A 19,324-nucleotide genomic window follows, 5' to 3' on the forward strand; every position below is an offset into this window, starting at 1 on the left:
TTTTTTCTTTTTGCTCATTTTTCTGTAGATACGGGTCATTTTTCTTACTGAGCTGTACAGGCTCTTCAAATTAGAGATATCAGTCTCTTCAAGGTAAGGTTTGCAAATATTTGGTCACCTGTTTTATGACTCAATTTTAATTCTGACCATGCAGCATTTAGAAAGTCCTTTTACATTTGATTTACCAATCATTTGGGTGTTTGTGCCACATTAATAAAAACAGTGATGACAGTGGATATTCTGGTCTTACTCTTAATTTTAAGGTACTGCTTCTAGTATATTCCTACTAAGCATGATACTAGCCTTGATGCTGAAGATAATTACTCAGGATTTTGGTATCCACAGCCTCAAGCAACACAGGTGTAGATTTATGCGAATGCCATGTTTGTAAGGTTCTGTGATCATTACTATGGCCATCTACAAGTTTTGTCATTTTCTATGCTCTTTAACAGTTTAAAAACTGTGTTGTATAATCCATTCTTAAAAAGTTTGGTAGAATTCCCTTATGAAACTCTGTAGTTAACAATTTTCTAGAGTTTACTCTGAGACATTTCTCTATTTCTCCCATGGAAGTTGACTTAAGATAGATTCTTGGAATCGGTTTTGTTAAATTATATTTTCTGAGGTAATTATCTGATTCTTCCTAAGTAAACAAGGTCTTCCTAAGTAAGCTAGGTCTAATCAAGAAAATAAGGGAACGAATATACAAAATAAGAAAAAGAATGAACAAACTAGACAATAGAGAAAAATAATCAGAATCATTGAAATGACATTACTCAATTTTATGTAACTAAATTTTAAAACACACTTATTGCAAATGCTAAATAATGCTACTATGATCATAAATACAGGATCAATTTTGTTTATGATCATCATTTCCTACATTTATTTATTTGGGGGGGGGGGAACAGGGGTGGGACCAGGGATTGAACTCAGGGGCACTCAATCACTGAGCCACTTCCCCAGTCCTATTTCGTATTTGATTTAGAGACAGGGTCTCACTGAGTTGCTTAGTGCCTTGCTTTTGCTGAAGCTGGCTTTAAACTTGCAATCCTCCTGCCTCAGCCTCCCGAGCCACTGGGATATAGGCATGTACCACCTTGCCTGGCTCATTCTCTACATTTAAGGAAAATTACCTCAAGAGCATGACAGCTCCCAAGCTTCAAATGTATAAGGGAGGTCAGGTGGCTTTATATGCAGCTCACTCTATCACAAATCATCACAACCACAACACAAAAGGGCAGATCACAAAGGTGAAATGGAAGTCTCCAGATAAACAGACACATCAGAAGAACAGATGATGACTGTATTTTGGAACCCAGAAGAGTCTTCCATAAGCTGTTCTTTATTATTCCTCAGTCTGAAAAATCTGCTGGCAAGTGACAACAGGTACAACTAAGAAAGGTCAAAATATATTTAGAACAATGAACTAAAGTTCAGTGCTGTTTCCTGAAGCAGATATACGATAAACAAACTATCAAAAATGGAGGAAATTGCTCAGTTATTCATATCTTTTAACTGTTTACTCTTCTATTAAATACTTATCAGAAATGACCAGTAGGGCCATACAGTTCATTAACTTGAACTAATTAAGAGTTTAGTCAGATTCTTCACAGAACTAGGAAAAGTGGTACTAAAATTCATATCGAAGAATAAAAGGCTCGGAACAGCCAAAGCAATACTGAGAAAGAAGAGCAATACTGCAGGACATAATACCTGATCTCGAATTATACTACAGAGCTATCGTAACAGACACACCATGATACTGGCATCAAAACAGACACAAAGACCAATGGAACAGAAGACACAGAGACGAACCCACACAGATACAGTTATCTGATATTCAACAAAGATGCCAAAAACATACACTGGAGAAACGATAGCCTTTTTAGCAAAAAAAGTGCTGGAAAAACTGGATATACATGTGTAGAAGAATAAAACTAGATCCCAACTTTCAACCTGCACAAAAGTCAACTCAAAGTAGATCAAAGACCTAGGAATTTGTAACTGCTAGAAGAAAATACAGGCTCAACTGTAACTGCAGATTCCTCTGTTTCTAAAAGTTTCTTCCATTTCGAATAGTTAGGGGTCTTCCATAAGACCGCTAACGCTCAAGAAATAAAACTAAGAATCAGTTTAAGAGTGTGAAAGGAGAACCCACAGAATGGGAAGTGTTAAGATTTGGATATGAGGTGTCCCCCAAAAGCTCACATGTGAGACAATGCAAGAAGTTTCAGAGGAGAAATGACTGGACTGTGAGAATCTTAACCTAATCAGTGAATTAATCCCTGGTGGGATTAACTGAGTGGTAGCTGGAGGCAGGTGGGTGTGGCTGGAGGAAGTGGTTAATTTGGGGAGTGGTTACGGGGCATATATTTTATATCTGGAGAGTGGAGTCTCTCTCTCTGCTTCCTAATCGCCATGATGTGAGTGGCTTCCCTCCACCACACTCTCCTGCCATGATGTTTCAGCTCACCTCAAGCTCAGAGGAATGGAGTCACCCTTCTATGAACTAAGACCTCAGAAAACATGAGCCTCCAAATAAACTTTTCCTCCTCTACAACTGTGCTGGTCAGATCTTTTAGTCATAGCAGCAAAAAAGTTGACTAAAACAGGAGGGAATCTCTGCCAGATACTCCTCTTGACAGGGAATTCGTATCCAGAATATATCAAGAACTCAAAAAACACCAAAAGAAGCAAATAATCCAATCAATAAATGGGCAAAAGAACCAAACAGACTTGTCTCAAAAGACCAAACAGAAATGGTCAACAAATAAATGAAAAAATGTTCAACATCCCTAACCATCAGGGAAATGTAAATCAAAACTACACTGAGATTTCATCTCGTTCCAGTCAGAATAGTAATAACCAAGAATACAACCAATAGCAAATGCTGGTGAGGATGTGGGGGGAAAGGGTACACTAATACATTGTTGGTAGGACTACAAATTAGTACAACCACTCTGGAAAATAGTGTGGAGATTTCTCAAAAGACAAGGAATTGCCACCATCTGACCCAGTTGTCCCACTCCTTGGTATTTATCCAAAAGCACTAAAATTAGCCTATGAGAGTGACACAGCTACATCAATGTTCACAGCACTTCAATTCACAGCAGAGAACTGATGGAACCAGCCTGGGTGCCCACCAACAGATGAAATGAATAAGAAAACATGGTTTATACACACAGTGGAGTTTTAACACGGCCATAAAGCATAACAAAATTACAGCATTTTCTAGTAAATGAAAGGAACTGGAGAACATCATACTAAGTGAAATAGGCCAGACTCAGAAAGTCAGAAGCTGAATGTTTTCTCTCATATGTGGAAGTTAGATGGAAATAAAAACACAAAGGGGGTAGGGATCCCATAAAAACAGAAGGTAGATCAGTGGAGCAAAGAAAGGAGATTGAGGTGAAGGGAGGAGTGATGGAAAGTAAAGGGAAGAACTGTGGAATGAAACTGATCAAATTATGCTATACACATAAATGAATATACTACAATGATTCCACCTCTATGTATATCTATAAAGAACCAATTTAAAAAAAAATAAACAGGGCTGGGGTTGTAGCTCAGTGGTAGTGTACTTGTCTAGCATGTAAGGCACTGGGTTTGATCCTCAGCACCACATAAATATAAATAAAGGTATAAAAAATAAAAAAATAATGATAATAAACAGAAGGAAGACCAGCAAAGGAAGGTGAACAAGAGGAAGGTGAAAGAGGAAGTACTGAGGATTTAAATGAAGCAAATGATAGTCCATGCATGTGTGAATATGTCAAAATGAAGTCCACTATTATATATATGTAACTCTAAGGCACTAACATAAAACAGACTTTAGTCAGATGTGACAAAAGTTAGATTCACAAATTACAAAAATAAATGTTCATTATAAAATTTTAAATTAATTTATTAGTTAACAGAAGCTATCAGAAAAATTTAAGATAAAGACAAGTGATGAATAATTAAAAAAATAGAAGTCGATTAGCCTTCTATTATTCATACATACATGTTGCTACTTTAATTTTGGCCTACCAACATACCTTAGAGGTATGAAAGTACTATATAGTCTATTTCAGCCTGTTTGAATCAGCAGTGCCTATGATTTACAACTAAAACAACTAGCAAAATCCTTGTGTATACTTTGGATACAAGTTCACATATATTTGTAGGATACATTTTTCAGAGACAAAATGTTGAAGATATTAATATAGTAAGTGCCCAAAGAGGTAGTCCTCATGGAATTACCCCTATTTTTTTTTTTTTTTTTCCTGTCCTCCCATACGAAGCCCTGGGACCTTTCATGGTCATGTTCACCTTCATGCAAGCCTAATTACCAAGGCGGCCTCAGTGACATAAGCCCCCCACTATTGAGGCCTTTGCATATAAGGTCATGTATGTGTATGTATCTTTGCACACAAGTTCACATATTTTTGTAGGATGCATTTTCAAAGAGGAAACTGCTAAAGAAATCTCTTGGTGTTTAGTCTCACCAAGAATTTATAAGCTAGTGTTTCACTGCACTGTCACTCCACATTGACAACCACTGATTTAACAAGTTTAAAGGAGGCATTCTTGTCAAAAAAAATTTTGGGGGGTTCTGGGAATTTAACCCAGGGGTGCTTTGCCATTAACATACATTTCCGATCTTTTAGTTTCTAATTTTGAGATAGAGTCTTGCTAAAGTTGCTTATGGCCTCCCTAAGTTGCTGAGGTTAGTGTCAAACTTGTAATCCTCCTGTCTCAGCCTCCTGAGTTGCTGGAATAGTAGGTGTGTGCCACCAAACCCAACTTTTATCAGTTTCTTATTTTTGGTTTCTATTATAAATATTACATATTCTTTTTAGTACATTTTTCTATTAACTACTATCTTTTCCCTCTTGATTTACAAGTTTTTAAATTTAGAAATCAGTTCTTAGAACTGTCATGCCTTTGTAAATGTTTCTTTCCCCCAGTCTTTGGATCTGGTTTGGTGTATCTTCAAGGTGACATCATTTTTGTTTTTTCTTACTCTTAATAAACAAACAATGCCCCCCTTTAAAAAAAAAAACAAAAAAACTTTTTTACTAGGGACCAAAAGCAGGGGTGCTTGATCACTGAGCTATACTTTTAGTCCTTTTTTATATGAAGACAGGGTCTTGCTAAGGTGTAGAGGCAAGTCTCAAACTGGCAATCTCCCTGCTCTGGCCTCCCAAATTGCTGGGATTACAGGAATGAGCCACCACACCTGCCAATACTTTATTTTTAAGTGTAATTTGAGATTCACAGCAAAAGTGAGTGGAAAATACAAAGAGATCCCACATACCTCTACAACCCCCCCCACAATCTTACTATCAGTATTCCCACACACTGGTACATTTATTACAATCAATGAACCTACACTGATACATCATTACCATCAAAGTTCCCAGTTTACATTAGCATTCAATCTTGGTGTTACCCTGTCCATGAGTTTTGACATGTATCCACCAACTGTAGTATCACATGAAATAGCTTCACTTCCCTAAACTGACTTCCTTATCGTTATGTATTTAAAATTCCCTTCTCTGTAACCCTTGAATTTTTTACTGCCTCCATAGTTTTGTCTTTTCCAGAATGTCATATAGTTGGAATCATATAATATATAGTCTTTGAGATTGACTACTCTCACATAACTATGCATTTAATGCTCCTCCAGGTCTTTTCAGGACTTGATAGCTCCTTTCTTCTTCACACTGAATACTACTACATCACCTGGATGTACCACAGAAGGTTTACCCATTCATTTGTAAGAACATCTTGGTTGCATCCAATTATAAATAAAGGATTAATAAAGCCAAGGTTGGTTTGTCACTAGAAAATCACTTTGTTGAATTTACCTAATATAGAATTAAGGAGTTGAGGGCTGGGCTGGAGCTCAGTGGTGGAGTGCTTGCTTGCTTATAGTATATGAAACCATGGGTTTTGCCCCACCACCACCAAAGATATGTAAATGAATGAATAGGAGTAAAACTGTATAACCCTCTTAATGGCTACAGAAAAAGAGCTGGAGAAAATTTAACAGTCATTAATAAAACATACACAAAACATAAGAATGGAAGGGAGCTTTTCAATTAGATAAAAAAGAAAACCTATAAAATATCCATAATTAACATCTCACTAAACAAAGAATTATAGAAGGTATTCCAGCAACAATGCAAAATGTCCATCCTTACCACTTCTAGTCAATAGTTTACTAGGTCTTAGATCTTACGTATTGGGGAAAAAAGAAGGAAAACTGTCCTTATGACATGGCTGTACATGTAGAAAATCTCAAGAATCTACAGAATTCTCAAACCAAAAGGTGAATTTAGCAATGATGTGGGAAAAGAAATCAATATACAAAACCCAAATATCTTTCTTTATCCTAGGAACAAACAATTGGAAAATTTTTATAATTAAAAATAATACATTTATAGTAGCACTAAAGTGTAGCAAGGAATGTATCTAATGGAAGATATTCATCTCCACTAAAATCTATAAAACATGGTAGAAAAATGGCATAACCAATAAGACCACTATCTTAAGTTCTTAAACTTGACCCCTCATTCTTGATGAATAGTCTTACTTTCAGATTTTATAGAGAAGATCCTAACCATGAATGTGAACTGCTTACATCTCTGGATCTCAATTCCTCATTTTTCTTCAAATATGTGTACAACCAACTGCTTCCCTTTCTTTAATGATTAAGTCCTCCTTTAACATTTTCTATAAATACTCTAAACAGTGCTTACTACAAGCTAGAACTGCTTAACAACTATTAACCTTATTAATACCCTATAAGTTAGGTATTCCTATTTTACAGATAAGCAAACAGTTCCTAGAGCTCAGTCTTACCATGCTATCCTGATTATATGATTTGTTAGAGAAGTGGTCTTCTAAGCAGGGTTCCACAAAATGACTAGCTTTCAAGAAATATTAGAACTTATTTTCTATTTTTTAAATTTCATCCTTTAATTGCTAAACTTTAATGCATGCTTTAAAAGGCTTAATACATTGTAAGTACCTATTTAATTTACAATTAACTATATGCATATAAGCCATTAGTGTATTCTCAAATCCTAGTTGCTCACTGTACTAGCTTCTTAGGGCTTGGTATTAACCAAGTACTACAAGCTGGGGGCTTTACAATAACAATTCTCTCACAGTTTTGGAGCAGTCTAAACTCAAGGTGCTGGCAGGGCAATGCTCTCAAAGGCTTTCAGGGGAAATCTGTTCCATGTCTTTCTTAAGCTTCTAGTTTCTTCAACAATCCTTGGTTGTTGTTTGGCTTCCAGCTGCTAACTTCAACTGGTACCCCCTTCTTACAGCATTCTTCCTGTGCATCTTTTCTTTTTTTATAAGGGCACCAGTCGTGTAGGATTAGGAGTTCAGCCTACTTCAGTATGACCTGACCTTAATTTGTTTAGACCTTATCAGTAAGATCAGATTCTGAGGTAGTGAAGGATAGAACTTTAACATCTTTTGGGAGACCCAATCCAACTCACTGACATATGCAGATTCAAAAACCTTTTAAACCTACATCTTTATATATCCAGGATCAAGCACAGTACATTTAGAAGATACAGACCTAGACTGTGAGCTATGGAATTTGTACCTTAGGATCTACTTATTTTTCTATATACTTGTTTGAACAAATTTTTAAAATTCATTATGACTTGGAAGGAAGCTGATTTCAGAATACTACAAAAGTTAATCATACTTTGAGATTTCTTATGACATCTGATATAATCTTTAAAGGTTTGAAATTTTTTAAAGTAGGGGGTGGGGGAGAGCAAAAAAGTGATTTATATAGCTCCTTGTTTTTCTGTTTGCCCTTTAAAAAATATTAATTTATTCTATCCCAGCAAGGTATGAAAATGAATTTAATTATGTCCTTCTATGAAAGGTATGAACCAGAGTTGAGCTGAAGTCAAATCTGATCTAAATTGAGACCTGTCTATTTCTTCTTTCTTTATTTCCCCAAGATGGGGCCTCGTTATGTTGCCCAGGCTGGCCTTTGACTCCTGGTGCACCCTCTCAGAACTGTCTTTTGTGCTGCCGCCCTGAGAGAAATTGTGGTGGGCAAAAGACTTAGTTAAATTACCTTTTTTGTATCTCATCCCATGAATGAGAGATTCACATCATTGTCACTACAGGATGTGATTGTAAATGTGTCATTCCTAAAGTCAGTAACAGTGCCCCATTGAAACAGATGAGAACTATTTGGGTGAGGTTCAGAGCTAGTTCCAACACTGAATTCACTTGAGATGAGTGGGCTTACTCTCCACTTTTTTTTTTTTTTTGAACCAGGGATTGAACCTAGAGGCACTTAACCACCAAGCCACATCCCCAGCCATTTTTAAACATTTTATTTAGAGGCAGGGTCTCACTGAGTTACTTAGGGCCTCACTGGTGAGGCTAGTTTTGAACTTGCAATCCTCCTGCCTCAGCCTTCTGAGCTGCTAGAATTACAGGCATGCACCACCAAGCCTGGCTCCATTTTAAAATTTTGACTCATTCACCACAGGCAGTTATCACACTCATCTAATCGTTCCTTCTGTGTTTCAGTTATACTGTCAAATATATGTGCACCAATTGGAGTCCCTGTGGCCTTTTTCTGTCTGGTTTCTTTCACTTACATGATGATTTCAAGGTATATACTTGTTGTAGCACTTCATGCTATACTAGCATCTCTATGGCTGAATTAACAGTCTATGTGTACAGACAAACCTCATTTATTACCCATTCATCATCTGATGGATATATGGGTTATTTACACTTTTAGAATATTATGAACAATGCTTACATGAATTTTCATGTATAAGTTTTGTGGTGGATTTGTTTAAATTTTCTTGGGTGTAGACCTAGGAGTGAAACTGCTGGGTTATACAGCAACTCATTTTATCTTTTAAAGGAGTAACAAAATATTCCAAAGTGGTTGAACCATTTTATATTCCTATCAGTTTATGAGGACTCCAGTTTTTCTATACCCTCACCCAATGATGATGAGATTATCTACTTTTCTTCCTGCTACTCCTAACAATCATAAAAATGATTAAATATAGCACATTTTTTACCTGAGTGTTCAAAAAAAGTAATGATTCAAACAACAGATTATAAAATCTTCCTTCCTCTGCCAATGTTACTCCATTTTAAAATAATTTAGGTTATTGTACCTGCAGAATACAGTAAGCCTAAGACATATAGAAAGGTTGATGGAGTTATTGTATTGAAGTGTCCAATCCTTAAAGTACAAGCAGGGTATAATGAACCCAACTGGACAATCACAATGATATTAAAGTAAATTCACTGGTTATCTGATAGGTCATACATTTAATTACATAACAACTGGTTTAAAACTTTGATGTATATAATATTTAATACATGTTAAAAACATTTTCTTCATCATGGTTTGGACATAATAGCTAAATACCAGAAATCTATCAAATTAGGTCACCTAGAAGGTATTCTGTGGAAATGGACTGTAATTCAGAACTCACAATTAAAAGAGTCTTGAAAAGCTGATCCTTATCCCTTATTCCCCAAATTCCTCCAAAATTTTTAAACTAATTAAAACAAAAGCATAGAATACTTAAAAAGAATATTCTTATATTTTCATTCTACCAAGAGAATCTGCACAATAGTTTATGCTAAATTTTTAACATAATACCTTTCATGTTTCAGGTACAGTTAAATCAAGATAGAAAATTCTTGTTTTTTGGCATGTTCCTCAACTTCTCTAAATTTAAGAGGGGTATCTCTTGTGGGTTTCAGACAATGAAAGGAATGTATAGTTATCCTTCTATATCTGCAGGAAACTGGTTTTAGGATAACAAAAAACTGGTTTTGTAGATAACAAAAAACACAGATTCCAAAGTCCCTTATATACAATGACATGATAAATGCTATATACATAGTTCTTATACTGTTTAGGGAATAACAACAAGGTAAAGTCTGGCCGGGGGTGGGGGTGGCACACACCTGTAATCCTAGGAGCTCAGGAGGCTGAGGCAGGAGGATCACAAGTTCCAAGCCAGCCTCAGCAAAAGCAAGAAACTAAGCAACTCAGCGAGACCCTATCTCTAAATAAAATATTAAAAAGGGTTGGGGATGTGGCTCAGTGGTCAAGGGTCCCTGAATTCAATCCCTGGGTACCCCCACCCCAAAAGTCTATAAATATGGATATAATCGCCTCCCCCCACTTCATTTTCAATCTGTGGTTGGTTGAATTCAGGGATGTAAAACCTGTGAATTCAGAGGATTGACTGTGTATCTGATTATTTAGCAATTTTGAAAGACTTTTTTTTTTTTTTTTTTTTACCTGTGTCCATACTTTGGTTCAATTGTTGATCACTTGTTTCTCCATCTTCACTAATATATCCAGGAGGTGGTGTTTCTATAAAATTTAGAACAAACTGAGTATAGTTGCAATGTAATCTCATCATATTTTCTACCATCTACCAAACTTAACCAATGAATCAACCCAAATAACAAATAATAAATGTATATAACATTATTACAAAAAACAACATTGGACACTAAGGGCTTATGCTTCAGGTTCTGATTCAAATCTTGGAAGTGAATCCTTAAAAACCTACTTGTAATACAATCTAGCTCTTTTGGCATACTTTCTTTGACATTATTATTTACCTGTCTGGCTCACTTTCATATGTACATAATCTGGGGCATGAGCCAGATGACTTGATCCTGAATCAGTAGGGTTCAAAGACATTAGTACCTACAATTTTTTTTTTGTTTTTAAACTAAAACATCATGGATGGGTACTTACAGACTACTGCATAAAACAGAGGCAAAATACTCCCTGAAAATAAATATGTGGATTCTAATGTGTAATTTCCAACATGTTTTCTGAACAAAATGTTTATATTTAGGAGGAATGTGAATAGCTGAATAAGCTTCATGCAAAATAAAAACAACTTTATCACTTGTAATTTTAAATAGGAAAAACAAAATCATAAGGTTTTCAAAAGTTTAACCTTTATGTTGCTGAACAGTGAAGCAACTGGAAAAAATGCAAACACATACCTAAAAAGGATTTTGTGATTATCCAAAGGGGGAGCAGTAAGATGTGGTTAAAGGTCTTCACTTCACTAACTCTTTACAATGTAGCTCAATAAGCTAACCACATAAGTTTAACAGAAAGTTTTGATCAAATTTTTCACTTAGTATCCCAAAATCTTAATACTGAAATTTTAAGAATAAAAATCTTCATATACTCAAACAATAAAGAACACAAAAATAAGAATTATGATTATGCATTACTTAAAGGTTAAAACTAATAAATGCTTTGCCAGTTTAACCGCCAGTGTCTTAAAGATCTAAGAAGTAAAACTGAACCTTAAGATACTTCATCAGTATTTCCTTACCTTTTTTCATTATTATTTATCTAATAAATGTTAATGAAGCTAGAAGCATTTTGGGGAAAATGTTAAGAATTTCTTATAGTACAATAAAAAGTAATTCTTTGACTGTTATCACTTGGAATCGGACAAAGTCTCACTGTCCAGAAAAGTCAATAGGTATAATTCACTTCTGATTTTCTACTTTATAGACTGTTGACATCTATAGAATTAAAGTAATAAAGAACAACAACAACAACAAAGAAAAGGTCAAACATCCTCACATGTGAAGGTCACTACAGTTTTGATTAACATCCTTACAAATAACTTCTCGGTATGTATCTTACAAGACGGTATGCTTACGACTAAATTGCCACATCAAAGACTTAAAATGCCTCCCTTCCCTCTATCACCTGCAAAGCTAAAGTTTATGAAAGGTAGACTGAATTCTTCTACCTAGGAGAAGTCCTGTTTTATAGTTCCACCATTCCCTTCCCATCCTACTCAGTCGTACTGTGCCCCACCCTTTCCTCTTACCTCCTAATTTCTCAAAAAGCAGATTTGCCAGCAACCAAAAAAGCACTGTTAAATCCCTTTTTGTAATAAAACAATAATCAAGAAATGTACATTAAAACAAATCATTTCCCATCTATAAAACTACCTTTTAACGAAAGTTTTTTCCTTTCTTTTTACAACTGTCTTCAATTAATAAGGACTCTTTCCATGATAAAATACACTAAAGAAACATTTTTTAGTGTTCGTGGGTTAAGTTCCTTACATATTTTCACAGTTGTATAAAATAAAAATAAAGGATGGATTAGAGGAATATTTAAAAAAGAAAAAAAAATGATGAAAATTCCAGCATGTAGCTTAATCCTCATTCTACTATCTTATCTTCGGTTTCTGCTAGGGGAAAAACAAAGGGAAACACACACAAAAGGAACAGGGTAGTAGTTTTCTCCTTTAAAACAAACAAACCAACCCGTAAAAACTAAAAGGGCAAATACTATACTGTGAAATAGTAAGAGATCACCAAAGAGACCCAACAAGAGAAAAAGTGGAATTTGAGAACTTAGTTCAGTTTTTTTCATTTCATCATTACTGAGGCCCACAAGAGACATAATCCAAACAGGAGGTTAGAAAAGTCACGTTTACCTCAAAGATTATCAAATTATTTAAGAAAAAGTGGTTATTTGGTAAATTTTTAATTACATCTGTTTCAGGAATACTTTTTTCCTGAAACATTTATTTACATTCTGCATTCCTCTCAGTTTCAGCAACTAAGAAAAACTTACTAAGATCTTTGCTTTGCTTTGATGAAAGTCCCCTCAAAAGAAAATTAAATACAAAGTAGAACTTCTCTCCAAACAAAACTAAGCTTATAACATTCTGCAAAATAATCACTTGTCAAATCAAGACTTTAATATCCAAAACCCAAGAGCATTTTTAAAGTGAAACTGTAATTTACTAATATCTGAATGCTTATGGTGAATTTTTTATCTATTTAAGTTTAAGGAGATTCAGAAAGTAAAAATACCTGGGATATAATTACTCTGTGGCTCAATTCCTGCTGGGAAGTTAGTGTTTTCTGGAATGGAGTGGGTATAATCATCCAGAGGCGGTAATTCTGTTAGAATCTCAGTGTGCCGTGGCACTAATACCGGAGGCAAAACTGCAAGAGTTAAAGAAACCTGAGTTAATGGTAAGAAGCAAAAGCATCGGCATGGGTGGCCTTATTAAAAGTTCTCATAAAGGATAAGGAGGCAGTTTAACTTTCAAAAGTTAGGGTCTACCTATTTAGTGTTAGTGACTAAGAAATTGACAAATCCAAGCGTGGCTTTAACTTATCATTTTGGCCACCATTTAAATTTCTAATTTCACATTTACTACATACTTTGGGGCACCACATGACCCTGGTAACATTAAATCAGCATAAAAGTTCATAAACCTCCACTGAAAAAGCTGATTAAAAACAGTGTCATTAAAAGTACTTCCAAAAAAAGTAAAATGCTTGAAAACAGATAATGCAGCACAGAGGTGCAGAGATACATCAGTTCACTCTAATCAGATGGCAAATCTGTGGATTTCCTGAATGAGCACTTTGATGTCAGATAGTGTAACATTCCAAGAAACTGGCAGATCTAATGTGTTTTCTATAAAAATTGAAAAAATAAGAAAATTTTTTTTTAGTTACTGATATGTAACATGCTAAATTTCAGATAACTCATTAGACTTTTACCCTAAAACGTCCCTGGTCACAAGAGTACTTAAATAAACTGAAGTTCAGACATTTATTTCAAAACCAGGAAAACCCTGTAATTTTCCTACCTGGTGTCTCAACTCTCTGATAGTGGTAAGGATTTACACATACTTCATCCTTTTTTAGATTAAACGCATATTCGCAGTTTTCAACTGCCTTGAGTTCATGATGACTGTGAAGATCAGGCCAGCGCCATAACCGGCAATAGATAACGTGTGGCAACCCTTTTCGATGTGAAACCTGAAGACGGCCATCAAGAGATCTGTCGGGAAGCAAGGGGAAAAGAAAGGAGGGAACTTTAAAAACAAACTAACAAAAAATTGGTGTAGGTAAATAGGCTAATTAATGCACTAAGAGCATAACGGAATGACAGCCAGTTAGTTTTAGTGCGAACCAGGAAGAAAAGTGTACTCTGTGATGGATCTGACAAAGTCTAAACAGCAGCACTAGCAGATGTTTCCTAACAATATGCCACGTCAATGACTCAAATGCCAAAGAAAGGCTAACCATGTGGGGGTATCGATCTTTTAAAAGAATATCATGTGGTTATACTTGGAAAGCTTTTCATCAACATCTATCTTTAATAAGTCAAACTCTTATTTAAAGATGCTTTAAAGGGCATTAATTCTGTAGGTAACAATAGTCACAAAAAGGAAGAATGACAAATATCAATAATGATGTGACAGTAACTTATTCAGACTAATGTAACTCATTATTCAGTTTTGTCTACTTTGATAACTGAGGCATGTTTATATAGCTCACACATAAATGCAGATGGTGATGAATATGAGATGAAATGGAAAATACCGATAATACTTAAAAAAGAAAATGAGGTGATTTTAAAACGATAACATAAAAACAAGTTAGCCTACTGTTAATTGTGATGTAAGGGGTTCATTCAATAACTATGTATTAGTATAATGATGAGATTTAGATGGTAACAAGAATTTAGCAAAAACTGGTTATGTATATGCTTAAAAATTAGGCCAACAACATATTAATTTAATCTTGAACTAAAATGAGTATATAGTTATCAAAGTTCTTATTCTTTAGGGGATACAATAATTTAAAGGAGATTCAAAACTAGAATTGCATTGATCAAAACATTAGCTGAAACATTTAATAAATTTCTAATACTGGCAAGCAGATGATATTTTAAATGCTATGCCTTATTTTACATGAAGGAAACATCCTAAGCAAAATTATACTAAGCAACCCAGAAGAGGTCTTCCAAAACACCCCCCCTCCCACAAGATCTCTAAGATTCCATAGAGGGCAGAATATTCACCTGGTTTGTTCAGAGAAGCTGTAAAGGCCTGTTGTATCCCACTGATCTATCGTATTTGGTGTACTCAGTCCCCAAATTTCAGAGCAAGTGCTGTGCATAAATTGAAAAACAAAAAATTGATGTGAACATGGAAGCATGGTTATTCAAAATACCATGATGTAAAACATGGAGAATGTACAGAATACTTCCTTCACCCAGAAAATATATATTGCTTCACTTTTCACAGACATGTAGTAGTGTTCGTTACTATATTTTCTATATGAAGGAAGCCAATAAAATGGAACATGTGACTTCAGATAAGTTATGATTATGTTTTTAAAATGTGAACACCAATGCTCTCTAGTTTAATGACATCACACCTATAACACATCCTTCCCAATTTCCTTTACTCAAAACAAAAGATCTAATACCTATGCACTAACCTTACTAAAAGTGCTTCGTTTTATCAGATCTTTTGGAAAAAAGGTTTACCTAAAAATAGACATTGATTATTTTTAATATACTGATATTGGCAAAATATTGTTTTTTTTTTAAATAGGGAAAATTCCAATTAAAATAGATACATATCCAAAGTTATGATTTTTCAGGTTATTTGAACACAATAAACACAGTTTAAATGAAAATTATTACTGCTCTCATCACTATAAAAAAGGATGAAGTATATTTTGAAGTCATTCTAACACAGTATACAACCTTAAATTTTTTTTTTCATATTTCTTTCTATAACATGGGCAGCCCAGAGATAATTCTTCCTATTTTCCCTGTCATTACTGAGCTGTGGGAGAAAAGAAAAGTTTAAAAAGAAGTTTTGGCATCAAACATTTGACTGCCAGTATCTCTTAGGTTCTCATTTGTACTTTTTAAACTAGTCTTAAGGTAATTTCTGAAATTTTTAATTCTATTTCTAAAATACAAAATTATCAAAATTTCAAGAAGGTGGAAGGTACATTTCAAAGCATTTAAAAATAAATCATACAACTGATTAAATCCCAAATTAATACACTGCTAGTAAACTTCAAAGTGCATCAATAGTGTGATGTGCTGATACTCTACAGTAAGAAAACACAGCTGCAGGAAAGTGCCATGCCCAGCTCCCTATACTACTCAACAATATATAAAGGGATGGAGAGGCATGTTAAGAAATTTTTCTGCACTGCCTTGAGACAGTTTAGATTCTCTTGCTTTTTTGATAGGATATAAGTTACCAAAAACATACCAATTTTAAAACCACGGTATAAATGGTTCCTTTATTTAAAAGGTATTTATCAAATATCTACTAGAAATATACAGCGCGGTATAGTGTAAGTCACAACAGAATCACCTAAATTCTAGTCTTGTGACTAAATTTAAGGAATGAATAGTATACAGCAGATTCTTCTTACTTTGGAAATAATTCAAGGAAAATGATTAACAACAGTGTAGATCGAAGGCTATTCTGTTATTATGATGCTAAAAAGAATACTTCACTCAAGTTACTCTGGAACTGACATGAGAGCAAGAATCTAAGAGCATGAAAAATTTATGCTGTGCTTTACTTAAGTCTTGAAAGGAATCAAAAAATAACTAGTAGTTGTTAAGAACATGCACTCAATCTAAAAGCTGACAAACTCAGACTCCAGGTCTAACTCAGCCACTTTCAGACTGTCAGCAGAGGGTATATTTAATGTTTTAACATTTATTATATTACACCCTTCACAAAATTGAAGGTATATTTAAAAATACTAAATCTGTGTTTGGCTAGTTAGTAAAAATCTGTTTCTTTGTATCAGGTAAATTTTTCAACAAGATTCCAATTTATAACAAAATCCAATAGAACAAAATATGTATAAAGCTTTAAATTATGGAAGTGTCAAAATTATGTAATGGAATATAATAAACAAAAAAGTACACTGAGCAAAGAGAAAAATACACATATCCCTAGACAAGATAGTTATCAAAGGGTTATAAATTCTAACAAATTTATACATTTGATGCAAACTCAATGAAACTATCAATTCAAGATCCAGACAATATCATTCCAAAAAAACAAACCAAAATAAATGAAACTGAACAGGAGCACTGAGAAAGAATAGAGACTAGCCCTACCAGATTCTAAAACTTCTCAATAATAAAAGAAGTATCAATTAGTAAAAGAATACACAAAACAGTAAAGGTTCTCCTTCCAATAATGGTAGAGTAGCCTTAATTAGGCTAACTTTTCTTCAGATAACAAAAACTCTGAACCAAGTAACTATTTGAAAACTACTTCTCTTTTCTGGAGAAAGACAAGAAACAGACAAAATTTGAAGAGACAGGACATCAACTTATGGAAGACAAAAACTGCAACAGATGAGAACTGCACTCCTGGGACTTGTTCTAAGGGTACTTGTCAGTTGGGAGTTAAGACAGGGGAGCTAGAACTTGAGAAAAACACGGAGTTTTACTATTAAGAAAGAACTCACAGGGAGAAAAACATCAAACTGTGAATTGCCCTAAACCATATATATAGACAGACAGACAGATAGATAGATAGATAGATAGATTGATTGATTGACTGATTGATTATGGGGCTGTGCTAAAACCAGCACTTGGAAAACTGAAAAAACTGAAATTTCAGGTGTTGCCTACATCAGAGGAAAACCACTTGGATTCTGAGATCACTTCAAACTACTTGTCAGAACAAAATCAACATTCTTCAAAGAGAACAGAATTCAGAGTCTACAATGTTTCACCTCAAATATTCAGTAATGGTTGTCATGGTTTGGATCTAGAATGTCCTCCAAAGTCTCATGTGTTCAGAGGTGGAAAAGTAATTGGATCATGAGAACTCTGACTTCATCAATGGATTAATCCATTAATGGCTGAATGGACTACTGGGGGGAGGGAGAATAGGACCTAGTTGGAAGAAGTAGGTCACTGGGGCATGCCCTGGATGAGTTTCTCTCCTCACTCCAAACCCCTCCCTCGCTCCCTGCCTGCCCTCACTAGGCCCTTCTGCCTTGATATTCTGACACCTCAGTCCCAGAATGCTAGAGCAGGATGACCAGATTAAAATCTTGAGCCAAAATAAATCTTTCCTCCGCTAATTGGTTCTTATTGGATATTTTGATCACAACAATGAAAAACTAACACAACGACCCAAACAAACTACACATGAAGAAATAGAAGAATGTCACTTCTAGTCAAAATTAAAAAGTCAACAGAAGCAGACCACAAGATGAACTAGTAGATAAGGACTTTAAAGAAATTATAATAAGTATGTTCATGGACTCCCTACTCCCTCATTCTCCTTTTAATACCTAGTCACCTCTGTGTAAATCAGATTGGGAATCTCAGTACAATAGAAACTATAAAAATAAATCAAATAGAAATACTAGAACTGGGTATTACAAAATGAGAAATAAGAAAATTAACCTCATGATGAGAGAAAACAAATAATCTGAAGTGCTAAAAATTACCTAAAAAGAACTGAAATAAAACTGGGTAGCAAAACGAAGTTTCAGTAACAAGCACAGTTTCAGAAAAAGGTCAAGGTCAGAAAAAAATTTTTGAAAAAATAGCCAGAAAAAAATGGCTGAAACATTTTCACTGTTAATAAAAACACTAAATTTATATATCCAAGTGGCTCAATGAATACCAAGAAGTTTAAAAAGAAATCATACTTAGGTACACCATTTATCAAACTGCTAAATACAAAACTGTCGAAGTAGTGACAAATGCAAAAGCTCAGAAAAAAATAACTCCATTCAAACCCCTCCCACTAAGAGATTTGACCAAACTCTAGCATGGTTCCTAGCAGCCATTGTCCTTGGGGCAATCCAGATCCCCTTTGAGTTCCTGTCAGTAAAGGATCAAGGCCGCCAAGAAAACCTGGTGCTTGTTCCATCCAACACCTGATGACAGGCAACCAGCCTCCCCTTCTTAAGAGCATTTACGCTGTAAATTCTTCCTATCTCTTTGAGAGAGATTTTATCTCCTACAAATCAGTACAGTTATTCCTCATGGACCCGAAAGCCATTCCTTCAAAATGTAATGATCAAGAAGTACTCTGCCAATCTAAATTCAATAAATGTTACTTAGAAATTACCTAATAAGAACGAAAATAAGTCTGATTAGCAAAATGAACAGTCTCAGTAACAGATGAGCCTAACCATATTCTCGGTGAACGGCCCTCTTATTATCTTTTATAATTTTTCATTTCCCTCACTCTGCCCAAGTCCCAGCTCACTGCACCCTCCCCACTCTCTACTTTTTCCTCCAATGCCTAAGTCACCTCTGTAAATCAGCACTGGACTCAATCCTTCCCCTACTGTAGTGGTTACTGAATAAAATCCATTTTGCTGCCTTTAAATCATGTCTGCTTTATCTTTAGCTAAAAACACCAAGGCAGAACAGTGCATTACACGTAGAGGCATAAATACCAACTATTTATCATCAGAA

General features: G+C 34.9%; 1 protein-coding gene across 6 annotated transcripts in view; it reads right to left on the minus strand.

The window, feature by feature from the left end:
• The window catches only part of Smad2 (SMAD family member 2), an 87,479-nt gene that overhangs the window by 17,538 nt on the left and 50,617 nt on the right, over positions 1-19,324 (minus strand). For 5 of the 6 annotated variants that reach the window (XM_047526269.1, XM_047526266.1, XM_047526264.1 and 2 more), the window contains 4 exons: positions 14,906-14,995; positions 13,686-13,879; positions 12,895-13,029; positions 10,319-10,393 (listed from right to left, as the gene is read on the minus strand). In XM_047526269.1, coding sequence (XP_047382225.1) covers positions 10,319-10,393; positions 12,895-13,029; positions 13,686-13,879; positions 14,906-14,995 — 494 coding nt within the window. The remainder of the gene's footprint in view (positions 1-10,318; positions 10,394-12,894; positions 13,030-13,685; positions 13,880-14,905; positions 14,996-19,324) is intronic. The other variant, XM_047526268.1, reaches the window with a different exon arrangement.

This window comes from Sciurus carolinensis, chromosome 15, assembly GCF_902686445.1.
Source record: "Sciurus carolinensis chromosome 15, mSciCar1.2, whole genome shotgun sequence".
Taxonomy (NCBI): Eukaryota; Metazoa; Chordata; class Mammalia; order Rodentia; family Sciuridae; genus Sciurus; species Sciurus carolinensis.